The sequence below is a fragment of the Chondrus crispus genome, genomic scaffold, assembly GCF_000350225.1.
Source record: "Chondrus crispus Stackhouse genomic scaffold, scaffold_305, whole genome shotgun sequence".
NCBI lineage: Eukaryota > Rhodophyta > Florideophyceae > Gigartinales > Gigartinaceae > Chondrus > Chondrus crispus.
The window spans coordinates 1-12836 of record NW_005179190.1 but is presented as its reverse complement, the minus strand read 5'-3'; the positions used below and the strand labels follow the sequence as shown (position 1 = coordinate 12836).

Below are 12836 nucleotides of genomic sequence, written 5' to 3'. Positions count from 1 at the left end.
GCGTTGTCCCTCAAACACGTGCCAAGTCGGCGCATGTACGCCGACATCATGACCAAACCACTGAAACCCGCACTGTTCGAAGGACACCGATCCAACCTTGGGATATACCCAAGCAGCAAACAAGTCTACTTCCAACCAGACCCCACGCTCATTGACCCGCAAACCGCGCGTCAGGGGGACTGTGATGACCCACAAAATGAAGATCGTCGACGCGCGATTCACGGGCCAATCGCCCCATCCGCCCCAATGATACAGTAGCAGGTGATGACCCACAAGCCAGGCCACAGGCCAGGCCACACCAATTGCCGTAGGTAGCACCATCAGAACAGAATAAAAGCTCGCCGTCGCTCGGCCCGCTGGCGCGGGACGGGGGGGAGGCACGAGGCTCACTTCGTCACATCGCTATTGATAGCAAATATGCACCTGAGCAAGATTTATGAAACAAAATGTTTGCCCAGTAATTGTGAATCTGTCCGATTATTTCGGGCCTCCCCTTTAGCCCCCCCTTTCACCTACAGTAGCCCCCCCTCCTCTTGCCATCTGCTGCATCATGCCCGACATCCAGCAATGTAACCAGCAACGCACCTTCAAATTTCAAACATCATTGCAGGACGCCTCGCCAAACGCTCCGCTCCGCTCCTATCTGCGCCCCAATTGTACGACAAACCGCCTCCTGGTCAGTTATGCACAACGCCACCGTTGTGTTGCATCTCTTTTTCGCGTCTATCTCCCGCCCGCGACTGCCGCCTCAACCTCCATCCCGCAATGCCCGCCGCCGACAAGCTCCTGCTGCGCGGCCTGCGTCTGTACGGCCGCCACGGCGTGCACGCCGCGGAGAACGCCCTGGGCCAGCAGTTTGTCGTCGACGTCGACGTCACGGCCGACCTGTCGCGCGCCTGCGCCACGGACGACTTCAACCACGCCCTCGACTACGTCCGCGTCTTCGAAGCTGCCAGGGCCGCCGTCCAGGACCAGACCAGGCACCTCGTCGAGCGCGTCGCCGCTGACATCGCAGACCAGGTCCTCCACGAAATCCATCAGGCTACCCAGGTGAGGGTCCGCATCATTAAGCCACACGTCGCCTTGCCCGCCGTGCTCGACGGCATCGGCGTCGAGATCGTCAGACGGAGATCCCATCGCCTTCCGCAGGAATAGGCCTCGAGTTCTCGTGTCGAGTTGTGTGTCGCCCCCTTTTCATCAGTTTGTCACCACCGTGTGACACTTGCATTTCGATCAACCATCCTTCGCATCCTTGAAACAGGTGTTTTGACTTGTCTCCCCCCAACTCTTCAATCGTCGCAATCGCTAAAGGTGGAGCGGCCGACTGTCATCACCAACACTTTGCATCGCAAACCCAAGTGTACGCCAGGCTGCCTTTGCGAACACCACAATCCTCGTAGCAGACAAATTCCGTTCTAGCTATCGCTAAATCGCAAAATACCCGAGATATTCGCGATCGGTGTGTTACTAAACAAGTGATTTCATGGAAGCAGCAACTGAATGGTGAGCAGAGGCTTTTAAACATGCCCTGTACACCAAATAACGTCCTCAAGTGTTATGGGTGACCCAGGATATCGCTCGATCGCAGCCGGACACAACCCTACGCGGCAGCATCTCTTTCTGGGAAACGCAAAGTCAGCGTGCGACTAGCACTTGTTGCTGATGCCACATCTCATTCAAACATTCAGGCTGATCCGTATAGCGTCGCGAAAGGAATTTTGGAATAGATCGGACAATCCGAATAACGTCGCTTACGCGGGGGCCGTCCAGCCTCAAATTTCCAAGAATGAACAAACCCATTTTCCGATTGAGCAGTGATTTACTCCAAAGGCCCCGCGATATCCCGCCGTGGCCATACTGCGCCAGGTCAGATCGGACTTGTTTGAATGCGAACAGTCCACCGCATTGGTGACTTGCCAGAAATGCCCAATTCGCGTTGGGGTTGTGTTTTGCTATGATGCAGCGAATGTTGATAGTTTGATGCACTATTACCACTCTAGGCGCCAACGCAACCAGACAGTGAACGCGGATTACCCCAGTAGTTTTCGCAGTGTGCCAAGGCGACCCATGAGTGCATGATGCTCACTTCGGCTTGTACGATGTAGAGCTATAGTGTGCTAGGCAAGTCATAAAGCACAGGTACACCGTACACAGGGTTGAGAATGCGATAGGTCGGATGGCCAGACAGCGCAAGGAGAAATTTGTAACCCTTTATTGAAAGCACAATATGCCACCGACATCAGCGTAAGATCTCTCTACCTTTGGCGATACCGTTGGCTCAAGAGTGATAAAAGAACAGGATGACTGCACCAAAGACAAGATTTCCATACAACGGTTACGGTTCGCGGCGTCGACCACATCAGGGCTCCAGTCTCGACGGGACTCGCGGCCGCAAGATGTGGCGGCGTACAAGAGAGCCGTAAACCACGGTCCACAGACGCGATCAGAAAACCAGAGCAGACTGTACAGAGGCGCCGATGCAAACTGGCACGTGAATCATGCGGGGCACCCAAAAGTGAGAAAGCCAAGCAGGCACTGCTCAAGTTCTCGGTTTCTCCTTCTTATTCCGGAACAGGGCGAGCAACGAAACACCGGCGACTTTCACAACCTTGAAGCGTACACCGGGAAGATCACCGACGGAATGTCCGCTCCGTCCGAAGCCGGAGATAAGGACCTCATCATTCTCCTCGACGAAGTTGAGGCAGCCGTCTCCCGGAACGAAGGCGGCGATCTTCTTTCCGTTCTTGATGAGCTGGACTCTGCACGACTTGCGGATGGCCGAGTTGGGCTGCTTGGCCTCGATGCCGATGCGCTCCAGCACGATGCCCTTGGCGTGGGAGGCGCCCCCGAACGGGTTCGCCTTGAGAGCGGTCGCAGAGTGCTTGCGTGAGTACCGCTTGTTGTGCCACTTCTGGGCGCGACGGTGCGTGCGCAGCTTGCGCGCGCACTGCATGCCCGCGGGCTTACCGTTACCCATGGTGGAGTGTTTGGCGGGGACGGGGTTGGCTCAGAGGATCGGATGGGGGAATGGAAAGGCGGGGTAAGGAGGGACGTGCCTTTCAGAGGGGCTTTGGGAGGGAGCGAGTGAGAATGTTGGCTGCGGGACGCTGCGCGTGAAAGAGGGCGCCGTCGGTTTCGTGCGCTGGGCGCGCTGCAGAGGCGCTGCTTGCGATGGCAAGCGGCGGCCGGGCGACGGCAGCCAATGAGGGAGCGGGAAAGTTTAGGCAAAAACGGGAGGGTAAGGGGAATTTAGTGAGCCGTGTGTCGGTTTGATTGGTTGTGTCCCTGAAAAAAACGTCATTTTCGCAAAAATAGTCGTAGTTTTATGAAATTCTGCCAAAACTGTTCACGTGCGAGCGGCTCCAGCGGATCAAGAAGTGACGATCTCGTCTAGATCTCGAGTTTTATTGCGCCTCTACACGTGTGAGACCTGTACGCATTCATGAAGGAGGGGAGCAAGAAGTGCAATTTTTGCATGCATTCGCCTCCGCGGCTTCCGTATCCTATTCCTGAAGCATCGCGCTTTGGTGAGAGCGGTGGTACTGCATCAGCACCGCGTTGCTATCCTATTGATGCTGGCTGATGTTTAGTTGTTGATGTCTGGCTCGCGAAGAAACTCATAAGTCATGATCAGCTTATGCGCCTGCAGAGCCTTCGACGGGTGTCCTCATGAAATGGCAGCGGTTTAGCGTGCATTCTATCTACACAGGAGTGAAGCGTAAGGATGATGAGATACAAGTGCCCTGCACAAGCGCACTTGCTCGATGGCATCGGCGCACCCGTGAGACATGCTTTCGCTCCACCGAGCACAGAAGCGCTGTTGTTACGCGGGAATGCCCCACAAACGCGTGGCGTGTATCTAGGTGGTGCGCCGCGCAGAATCTGGGGATCTATGGCAATTTGCCGAGGCGGCGGCGGCGGAACCGGCCTCGGCTCAGATTTTTCGAGTGGCGTCCAAGGCTGGCCGGTGGAGGCGCCGGTGGATGTGTGCGAGATCATACCAGCGCATTACAGCATACCCTCCGTGGCTGTGCACCAACCGTCGGCAGATCAGGCGGTTCACCAGGCGGGAGGCAGGTGCTTGTGACCCATTGATTTTGGCCGGAAAGCTCAAAACGCCTCCACTTGGCACTTCACGCGTCCTCGATCACCTCCTCCCCTTCATTCTATCCGCGCCCAGTTCCCCCCCCCCCCTCCGCATGTCCTCTTTGTCGTACCCCGACTCATCCAATCTCCCTACCCTTCACACGGCACCGAATCTCACCGTCCTCCGTCCATTCATACCTGCGAATTAGAACCTGCGAGCTTCCCCCGCTATTTCGTCCCCCCCCTCATCTTCACGCCACAACCTCCTCACGAGAACACAAACCCTCACACCTCCGAACATGGTTGCCTTCGCGAACGCGCTAGGTTCATCCGCCCTCTTCACGCCGGCCTCTCTAACGGCGTCTTCCTCCTTTTGCGGGTGCACGGTATCGCACCGCCGCGCCCCGACTGCGCGCCTATCGCGCCGCTCATTTCTCCCGGGTCGCATCGTGTGCGAGGAGGGTTTCAACTACAACATCTACCAGGATGGGAAGGACCGCGCCAAGCGCATGGTGGACTCGTCCGACCGGTCGGTGACGGTGCAGAAGCCGCTGGGGCTGGTGCTGGAGGAGGGGCAGGACGGCATGGTCTTCGTGGCGGAGATGGACCCGGAGGGCAACGCGGCCGACTCTGGCGAGATCAACGAAGGCGACATCCTCGTCGCCGTGTCGGCCACCTTCGGCGAGGAAGTCTGGTCCACGCGCGGCGTGGGTTTGGACCGCGTCATGAAGTCGATCCGTATCCGCGCCGGCGACTTTGTCACCCTCGTGGTGGAGAGCCCGGAGACGCTGTCAGAGCGCAAGTCCATGGCTGCGGTCCAGGCCGAGAACCGCCGCACGGAGGCGAGGGATAAGTTTGGCGAAAGGGAGGTGCTGGACCCCGTCACGTGGAGGTCCAACGCGCCAAAAGAAACACAGGCGACCTACGAATATGGAGACCCAGCGCAGGCCCAGATTGACGAGCAGCTCAAGGAGAAGCTCAAAGCTGAGATCTCCGCCCCGTATGAGCAGAACTGGATTCTATGGGTGGGCGCGGGCGTGCTTGTGTTAGTTGTACTCAGCGTAGCGTTTGGGATTACGGGATAAAAAAGTGGAACAAAGGGGAAAGGGATTCTCCTCATGTATTATTCTAAACAGAACCGCATGCCTTGACTTTTTTTCTGACAAGTTGATTTTCTGTGGCTTGCCGGTGGTTTGACAGCTTCAAGGTTTGCAGTTTCCAACGAGCTGGCCTTTTTACTGTACTGCGAACCACCTTCGTAACGGGGAGAGTCGCACGTCAAAAAAAAAAAAAAAAACTCACTCATTAAACACACATGTAAAGGGACTTAGAAATTTACAAAAGGGCGTCTATTGAAGATACGTCATCACGTGACGCCAGACAAGCAGCCTCGCATGGCGCACTGCAAACTGCCGCTAGTTAAAAAACTAGGCGATCTATGCAGAACGCATGATGCCTTTGCATCCGTGTGTGGTCACGGTTAACGCTGCCCGCTACGCCGGGTATCCAATGGTCATTTTCAAAGTAAGCTTTGCACACTTCGCCATCACGCCCGTCTCCGTGGCTCTAGGATGGCGAGAACCTGTTAAGGCCGCGTGCTGGGACTTTCCCTATGCACGTGGGGTCAAAAAAAATCAGCGGATAAGCTGACCGGATAGGCCGGCTGACAACTTTGTTGTGCGTTGAAAGCGCGACGTCTATTGATTAGAGTCTCTGGTGTCGGTCTTGTCGACAGGCGTATATCCGCTGGTACTCTTTCCTAAATCCAAGGTACCCATGGTTGCCCATTTGTCCTTGATCAAACCATACCAGCAGCAGCCAGAAATGGCAATGAGACAGCCGAGCATGTTGATAATGGTGACAGGGTTCTTAAATATGAGAATGCTGACGCCGATAACAAGGACAGTCTTGACGTTCCCCGCGACGGTGACTGTAACAGAGGAGGTGGCCTTAAGAACGATGAACAAGGTAACGTTGAGGATGAAAGACACAATGCCACTGAAGAGCAAGAGCAAGTAATCATTCGACGTTCTCGCGGGATCCTCGACCCAATCCATGACGCTGCGGCGCTCGAGCAGCAAGCAGATCGGGGTGAGCAAAGCGACGGACGGCGGGGCCATATAGTACAAAAGGTTGATGCTGTCGAGCTTGTACCGTCCGGCGAGCATCTGGGAGCTGAGTACAAACTTGAGGCCAGTCAAAAAGCAGGCGGTGAGGGCGGCGATGAAGCCGCCCATGTGGAACTCGAGCTCCGTGCACGAGGCGAGGGCGACGCCTCCCGTGATGGGGATGAGGGCCATAAGGGCTGGGGGGTTGAGGCGGGACTTGAAGACGACGTACTGCAGCAGGGCGGTGGCAACCGGGGTGAAGGACTTGACAGTCTGCATGAAGGAGACTGCGACGAAGCGCAGGCTGATGTTGCCGAGGCAAATGTTGGAGCAGAATACGGCGGCGATGACGAGGAGCTTGGAGTAATAGTCATACGGCTCGACGCGGACTTTGTCGACGAGGTGGAAGTAGTCGATGGTTAGATGGGAAAGGATGCTCTGCGTGGTCATGTGGATTAGCGTGAGGGAGAGAGGGTTGGTGAAGTGGAGCGACTTGTAGATGTACTTGTTGAAGAGGACGGTGGTGCCGTTCGCCATGAACCAGCAGAAGATGAAAAAGGCGACGACATAGGGGGGCTTGGTGCCGGGGGCGGGGGAGGGGGCGGTGTGATTCGGGGGCAACTTGTCGGCGCTGTCGGAGTCTTTGGTGACAGCTTTCATGACGCGGGGATGTGCCAGAAGGTTGAGACGGGGGAGGGAAGGGGAGGGGGGGGGGGGGGGGGGGGGGGGAAGAGGGAGAGTTCGAAGTGAGTTCGGCGTAGTATGCACAGTTGGGGCAAGTAAGGGTCGGCGGTAGAAGGAGAAGCGACTGTGGTTGTCGGTGGCGGGGCGCAGCGCAAGGAAGGGACGGATGATGACGCACGATGTATTGGAGACGGGACGGACGGGTTGGAAATGGGGGTAAAAATGAGGATTTCGGTCGTTTACATGGGCGATGAGAGGCGATTACGTGCAGATTTACCACAGGCTCTGACAGGTACCCTTGGGTACAGTAACCCGCAACCCTTACATAATCGAATTTGTCTCCTGACACTCCGCCGCCGCCAACTGTACGGCACCGTTGGATAGACTGAAAACCTGAGTTTACACGAAATTTCGAGCACCAGGTCTTCTCGAGAGCCACCCCTCAAAAAATTACCTCATTTTATCCGCGCGACAGTACATACTGTGCAGTAAACTGTTTCAAGCGTACAGTACTGCACGCCCCGCGCTTTACAGTCCTCAAAATGACCACGGATTCAGCATACAATTCCCTCGTCTTAACTTCTTGCTGTACCTTCATACAGTACTCCTACTCGTCATCCTCCCCCTCCCTCATCATCGCCGTCATCCCCCCCAGCGTCCGCCGCCTTTCTCTCCTCCGCCTCCGCCTCCGCCTCCGCCTCCGCCTCCGCCCTGACCCTAGCCTCGACGTTCCTCTTATGCCGCGCCTTCTTGGCCCTCTTCACCTCCATTTTCTTCTCTACATTCTTCCCTTGCTCTTCTCTCCTCTTCCTCTTCAGCGCCTCCTTGCTCTCAATCCGCTTCCGATCCTCTTCCACCTCTCCCTCGCTCTTCCGCACAAACTCATGAAACAGCACCGGCCCATCGCACACACCCCCCTGAATCTTCACCAACTTCAACGTCAACCTCGGCCCCAGCTCCACCAACTTAACCGTACTATTCGCCCCCTTCTTCAAATGCTTGACCTGCTGCCCCAGCGTCACTCGCCCAGCCTCCCCAATCCCTTCCACCTCACTATCCGAGCTCAGCACACCAGCCGCACTCCCGTCCATTAGCTGCGCCACATCGGCGAGCCTAGCCAGCTTCGGCACGCGTCGCTTAGTAATCAGCTTTCGTACGGGCTTCGACAACCCAGCCGCGTGCACCTTGAGCGCGTAGTGCCTGATCCTTATCTCGCCGCTCTCCTCGTCACGATCCACGAGCAGCACGCGCCTCAGCGCCGCCAGCTTCGTCTCTCCCACATGCAGCGCCGGGAACGAATGCCGCAGCGTCTCCGCCACCAGCTGCCTCTCCTTGCCGCCGCCGCCGAACCGGTTCATCACCAGCACGGGCGCCTCGTCCATGTCGCGCGCCTGCGCCACGTGCGGCCGCCTCTGCATCGCCCGCACGTGCGCGCACAGCGAGTAGTTCACGATCCGGAACGTCAGCGTCGGGCCCTGCGGCACGGTCGCGATCCGTAGGTACGGCGCACGCGCGGTCGCGGAGAGCAGCCACAGGTGCGACACCCCAAGCTGCGACGCCACGGAGAGGTAGTCCCGGATGTTGTTCGACTTGCGCTCGCGGAGGTTCACCGCCGTGTGCGGCATCAGCGCCTGCCGTAGGTCCGGAACGAGGTCCCGGATACCCGTTGGCACCGCGCCGCGCCGCAGCACGAAGGACCGCGGCACGGACGAAGGCGTGCCGGCTGACTGGCCAGCCGAGGTCGGTTTCAAGTGCGTGCGCCGCTTGCGGCGCGTGCCGCCGGCTTTGCGCGGCATTGGGGATTCAGGAACAGGTGGGGACGTGCGTTGGGGAGATGGGATGACTGACGGTCGGCGACGAGGGCGGGTCGAGTGGTTTTACGCCACCGCCGCGGCAGGGGAGCAAAGTGAAAGAGCGCTTACAGCTCTTCTTACAGCATGTCACTGTAAGAAGAACTGTCAGCAATAATGAGTCGCCCCTAATTTTCGTTAGTTGGCCCCAAGCGAAAGCACGGCTATGCCATGCCTCCGCTACGCACGCGCCTGCCGTTACGCCAGGCCTTCCCCGACCGGCCCCCGTCTGCGAACCACCGCCGTTCCACATCCGCTCCCTACTAATCCCCTAATCCCCCGGCAACATTGCATCTGTCCGTCGCGGCGTGCGCCCCATCGCCACCGCCATCGCACCATGTCGCACATGAGTACATGCACGCCGTGGCTCAAGCCGTACCTGATGCACGCGCTGTCGCCGACGCCGCGGTCTTCGTCGCTGGACGGCTCGTATCTGCAGGTAATCTCCGCGGTGACGGCCCGGCGCAAGTTGCGCGTGTACGACGGGCTGCACACGGCCGAGGCGGTGCTGTCGCAGGCGGCGGCGTCGAATCTAGACGCGGACGTGGACGACCTGGGCGTGACTACGCACAATCTGGTGGGGTATCTCGTGGCACCCGTGGCCGCGGTCGTCGTGCCGGACGCCTCGACCACGCCGCCGACGGCCACGCTCGTGCTGCAGGACGTGCGCGTGTTTGCCGACCAGTTTGCGCAGCGCCCGCCCGGCGCGCTGCCCCCCGTCGACAGGGACCCCGAAGTCCTGGACTGCCTGAGGGCCAGCGTGGGGAGGAAGCTGGCCACGTTTGCTACGCGCTCCACGTTCGCGAGGGACGAGGTCGATGCAGGGGACGCCCACCTCGCGGAGCTTACGGACGTCTTCGACAATATTTTGGACAACCCCGCACTCCCGCCGAAGGCCGTCGTCGACAACCTGGCCAATTTTCGTAGCCTACACTCCGACGCGCCTTTGCCGCACAGCCCGGCCGCTGCAGACAAGCCTGCGCCGTCGAATGATGCCAATCCGAGCCCCGGGAAGAAAGATCTACAAACTACGACAAATGCGGAGCGCGACGTCTTTGACGAGTCGGAAGACGAAATGCCCGAGTTGGACATGCATCATGTGCTTGGCGTTCAGAACGGCGATGACGAGGACAAAGGGGACCCCAAGGGCAACGAGGGCGCATCGCAGAATGATCAAGACATGAGTGAAAAGAAAAGCAGTGGTGCTGGCGCTGCCGCGGCGGAGGAGAGAGCTGGCGAAGAAGAAGATGTAGGCGATTGGGATATTCGCTTTTCAAGTCAGGAGCAGGCGGACGTGGAGGGTGGAGAGCATGAATGTATCTCGGGCGAAGCGATGCCACTAACGCAGCACTTCCCCATTGATGATGACGAGGAAGAGGATGCGGAGGGGAAGGCTGACGCAGAGGCGGACGACGCTTGCGTACCCGAGAGGCAGCCAGCGTCAAGGGGAGGAAAAGCCGCCGGGAAGAACATTGGAAACGGCTCTGCCGGGCATGGTATTCGGCATGCGGTGGACAAGGACCGAAATAATAACAGAAAATTACATTTTCAGAAGAAGGGCGCCACACTTGATCCGCACATGCCCGCTGCACCCCCTGATCTGCATGTAACGGCTAGTGGTAGCACCGCACCTCACCCCAACGCAAGAGTCGTCGACTGCCCGAAGAGAGGCATGGACGAAGCGAACAACAACCCGAATGAGGACATGGGGAATGTCGAAGCTAAGCTTGGTGCCCATTCCCTCCTGCCCACGCTAGATGCCGCCCCGCCCGCGCCGCACGCCTCCAACCCGCTAAAGGGAAACGCAGAGGAAGACCCACAGGCTGCAAAACCCTCCGCCGAAGCCCAGCCATCCCGCGTGTCGGATGACCCCTCCGCATCCGAAGGCGCGGAGCCAACGGCGGAGAAGGCCCTGGTAGACCCCGAGGACCCCAACCGGAAGGGCGTTGAGGCTGACACCGCCGACCCAGCCGCTGACCCCGACGAAGCGAAAGATAAGAAAGACGGAAAGGCCCCGCCTGGAAAGGCAGACGACGGAGAAAAGTCAGGCGACGCCAAGCAAAACGGAAAGTCCGTCGCCCCGGATGCCGATGCAAGAAACCCTGATCTTAACCAGTTCCCCTCCACCGCAAATGATTCCATGGATGTCGAGTTGCCTACTGCCCTAGAAGACACCGCGGAGGACACAAAGGGGCAAACGAAAGAAGTTACGGAGGGCGCAGGCACACCTGTCAAGGTACCACCAGAGACGAAGGAGCCGGTCGAAGAAAAGGAAATCACCAGCAAAGTACCCGAAACAGATGACAATGCCGTCGGGGCCGAACCGGATACAGGCAAAAAGACCGATGCCATAGCCGACCGCACCGGGGCGGAGAAGAAGGGCGCAACCGTGACGGTCGCCGTCGCGGCCGTCGCCACGATCACCGCCGTCACCACGATCACCGACGACGTGGCACCCGAGGACAAGCAGGGCACCAAGCGGAAGGCGAGCTCGGCAGTAGAAAACGACGACAACCACCGCAAGCAGATACGCAGCAACGCCGAACATCCCATCACGACAGAAACTGCACTTAAGAAGCTCCGCGCCGAGGCAGAGCTCCTGCGCAATTTTCGCGCCAAGGTCGACGACAACCCCACAGGCTTCGTGCTCAACCCGGACGCATTTCTCCCGCGACTGCCGGGGTTGGGTGGTGCCAAAAAAGACATTCCTGACGCCAAGGAAGTTGGGTCGTTTCCGCCGCCAGACGTGAGCAATTTCACAATGGACGGACGGAAACCGGACTCTCAGGAGATGGCGGTGCCACAAGTTCCTGAGAGCGCCCCAATGTGATCATGACGACGATGATTGCGACCAGATGAAGACTATGTAAAGGGAAACAGAAAAGTGTAAAGAAAATTTAAAGACGTCTTTGTCACATTCTCTGGCCTACTTGACTCGTTTAAGGAGATAAATACTGAACGCTAAAACTAAAAGCTCACACCGATGCGACGCGTGCTACCGGTCGTCAGTCTCAAGGACGACAGCCGGAGCGCCCATGGGCACCGGCAAGAACGGGAACGGGGCCATAATCTCCCAGGGGTGATGAAGCCTAACTTCTCCTCTCACCGCCATCGCCCTTGCCCGCTCCAGCTCCCGCTGCAATTGCAACTCGCGTTGCATCTGCAGCTGCTGTCGATTCTCATCATACGGCACGTGATGCGCCAGCATCAAAGCCAGCGTTAGCGGGAGGTGAAAAATACTGGCCCTGAACAGCGGTCTTGCCGCCGCAACAGCAGTAGGGTTGGCGGCCATTTTGACGGACCCCCTGTACATCCAAAAGCCGAGCGCCGCAGCCTCCCACGTGAAGGCCTCGCTAGTAACGCCGGTCGCCGCAAACGCGATACCCAACGGCATCATGGCGGCCGCTGTGATCTTCGCCCACGTGGCGTTGCGCACCGGATCCGTGACTGCAAGCATTTTGAGTCCCCCGCGTGCGTAATCGGCGCGCGACACGACGGCCAGGGCGTGAAAATGAGGAATCTGCCACAGAAACAATAAGGCGCCCAGGGCCCACGCGCCGCGCTCTCGCTCACCGGTCAAGCAGCCGTCGCTGGCCGCAGCCCAGCCCAGCATGGGCGGGAGAGCGCCCACGACGGCTCCGACCCATGTATTGATGGTGGAAACCGGCTTCAGCGGGGTGTACACGGCGGCGTACAAGGCGATGTTTGCGGCGGCGATGGCGGCGGCCGTACCGTTCGTCTCCACGGCGAGAAGCGCAAGGCCGGCGGCGCCCGTGACAGCGGCGAACAAGGCCGCGGCTGGCGGCCGGATGCGGGCGGCCGGAAGCGGACGCAGGCGCGTACGGGCCATAAGCGCGTCGGAGCTGATCTCATACAGCTGGTTGAGCGTGTTCGCGGAGGCGGCCGTGAGCCATGTGCCGACCGTGACGGCCAGGATCGGGCGCGGGCGCAGCGACGGATGGTCGTCGCGAAGCGCGTAGCCCGTGCCCGCCGTGAGCGCGACCAACCCGGAGAGACGGTACTTGGAGAGTTTGAGCAGATCGCGCGTCCGCGTGGTTATCGCGGAAAGCGTCGGGCGCGACAAGAGGAAGGGGGCCGACATAACGAT

General features: G+C 58.9%; 7 protein-coding genes; 2 read left to right on the top strand and 5 right to left on the bottom strand.

The window, feature by feature from the left end:
• Nucleotides 1-408: 408 nt before the first annotated feature.
• On the bottom strand, nucleotides 409-2953 carry CHC_T00005645001 (hypothetical protein). XM_005717188.1 is given in 2 exon segments: nucleotides 409-2539; nucleotides 2540-2953. The coding sequence occupies 1 exon segment, from the start codon at nucleotides 2951-2953 to the stop codon at nucleotides 2540-2542; it is 414 nt and encodes a 137-aa protein (XP_005717245.1). The 3' UTR covers nucleotides 409-2539.
• A 1432-nt stretch (nucleotides 2954-4385) lies between these two features.
• CHC_T00005644001 (hypothetical protein) lies at nucleotides 4386-5206 on the top strand. XM_005717187.1 is given in 2 exon segments: nucleotides 4386-5171; nucleotides 5172-5206. The coding sequence occupies 1 exon segment, from the start codon at nucleotides 4386-4388 to the stop codon at nucleotides 5169-5171; it is 786 nt and encodes a 261-aa protein (XP_005717244.1). The 3' UTR covers nucleotides 5172-5206.
• Nucleotides 5207-5209: 3 nt separating this feature from the next.
• Nucleotides 5210-5392, bottom strand: CHC_T00005643001 (hypothetical protein). The gene has a single exon (XM_005717186.1). It carries the CDS (start codon nucleotides 5390-5392, stop codon nucleotides 5210-5212), a length of 183 nt encoding a protein of 60 aa, XP_005717243.1.
• A 1895-nt stretch (nucleotides 5393-7287) lies between these two features.
• Nucleotides 7288-7476, bottom strand: CHC_T00005642001 (hypothetical protein). XM_005717185.1 is given in 2 exon segments: nucleotides 7288-7338; nucleotides 7339-7476. 1 exon segment carries the CDS (start codon nucleotides 7474-7476, stop codon nucleotides 7339-7341), a length of 138 nt encoding a protein of 45 aa, XP_005717242.1. The 3' UTR covers nucleotides 7288-7338.
• Nucleotides 7477-7492: 16 nt separating this feature from the next.
• Nucleotides 7493-8674, bottom strand: CHC_T00005641001 (hypothetical protein). The gene has a single exon (XM_005717184.1). It carries the CDS (start codon nucleotides 8672-8674, stop codon nucleotides 7493-7495), a length of 1182 nt encoding a protein of 393 aa, XP_005717241.1.
• A 220-nt stretch (nucleotides 8675-8894) lies between these two features.
• CHC_T00005640001 (hypothetical protein) lies at nucleotides 8895-11558 on the top strand. Its single transcript, XM_005717183.1, has one exon. It carries the CDS (start codon nucleotides 8895-8897, stop codon nucleotides 11556-11558), a length of 2664 nt encoding a protein of 887 aa, XP_005717240.1.
• Nucleotides 11559-11619: 61 nt separating this feature from the next.
• Nucleotides 11620-12830, bottom strand: CHC_T00005639001 (hypothetical protein). XM_005717182.1 is given in 2 exon segments: nucleotides 11620-11723; nucleotides 11724-12830. The coding sequence occupies 1 exon segment, from the start codon at nucleotides 12828-12830 to the stop codon at nucleotides 11724-11726; it is 1107 nt and encodes a 368-aa protein (XP_005717239.1). The 3' UTR covers nucleotides 11620-11723.
• Between the last annotated feature and the right edge of the window lie 6 nt (nucleotides 12831-12836).

What these genes read in the sequence shown, in the direction of transcription:
- CHC_T00005641001 (XM_005717184.1), bottom strand. Translation starts at nt 8,674, where the DNA reads ATGCCGCGCAAAGCCGGCGGCACGCGCCGCAAGCGGCGCACGCACTTG.
- CHC_T00005639001 (XM_005717182.1), bottom strand. Translation starts at nt 12,830, where the DNA reads ATGTCGGCCCCCTTCCTCTTGTCGCGCCCGACGCTTTCCGCGATAACC.
- CHC_T00005643001 (XM_005717186.1), bottom strand. Translation starts at nt 5,392, where the DNA reads ATGAGTGAGTTTTTTTTTTTTTTTTTGACGTGCGACTCTCCCCGTTAC.
- CHC_T00005640001 (XM_005717183.1), top strand. Translation starts at nt 8,895, where the DNA reads ATGCCATGCCTCCGCTACGCACGCGCCTGCCGTTACGCCAGGCCTTCC.
- CHC_T00005642001 (XM_005717185.1), bottom strand. Translation starts at nt 7,476, where the DNA reads ATGAAGGTACAGCAAGAAGTTAAGACGAGGGAATTGTATGCTGAATCC.
- CHC_T00005645001 (XM_005717188.1), bottom strand. Translation starts at nt 2,953, where the DNA reads ATGCAGTGCGCGCGCAAGCTGCGCACGCACCGTCGCGCCCAGAAGTGG.
- CHC_T00005644001 (XM_005717187.1), top strand. Translation starts at nt 4,386, where the DNA reads ATGGTTGCCTTCGCGAACGCGCTAGGTTCATCCGCCCTCTTCACGCCG.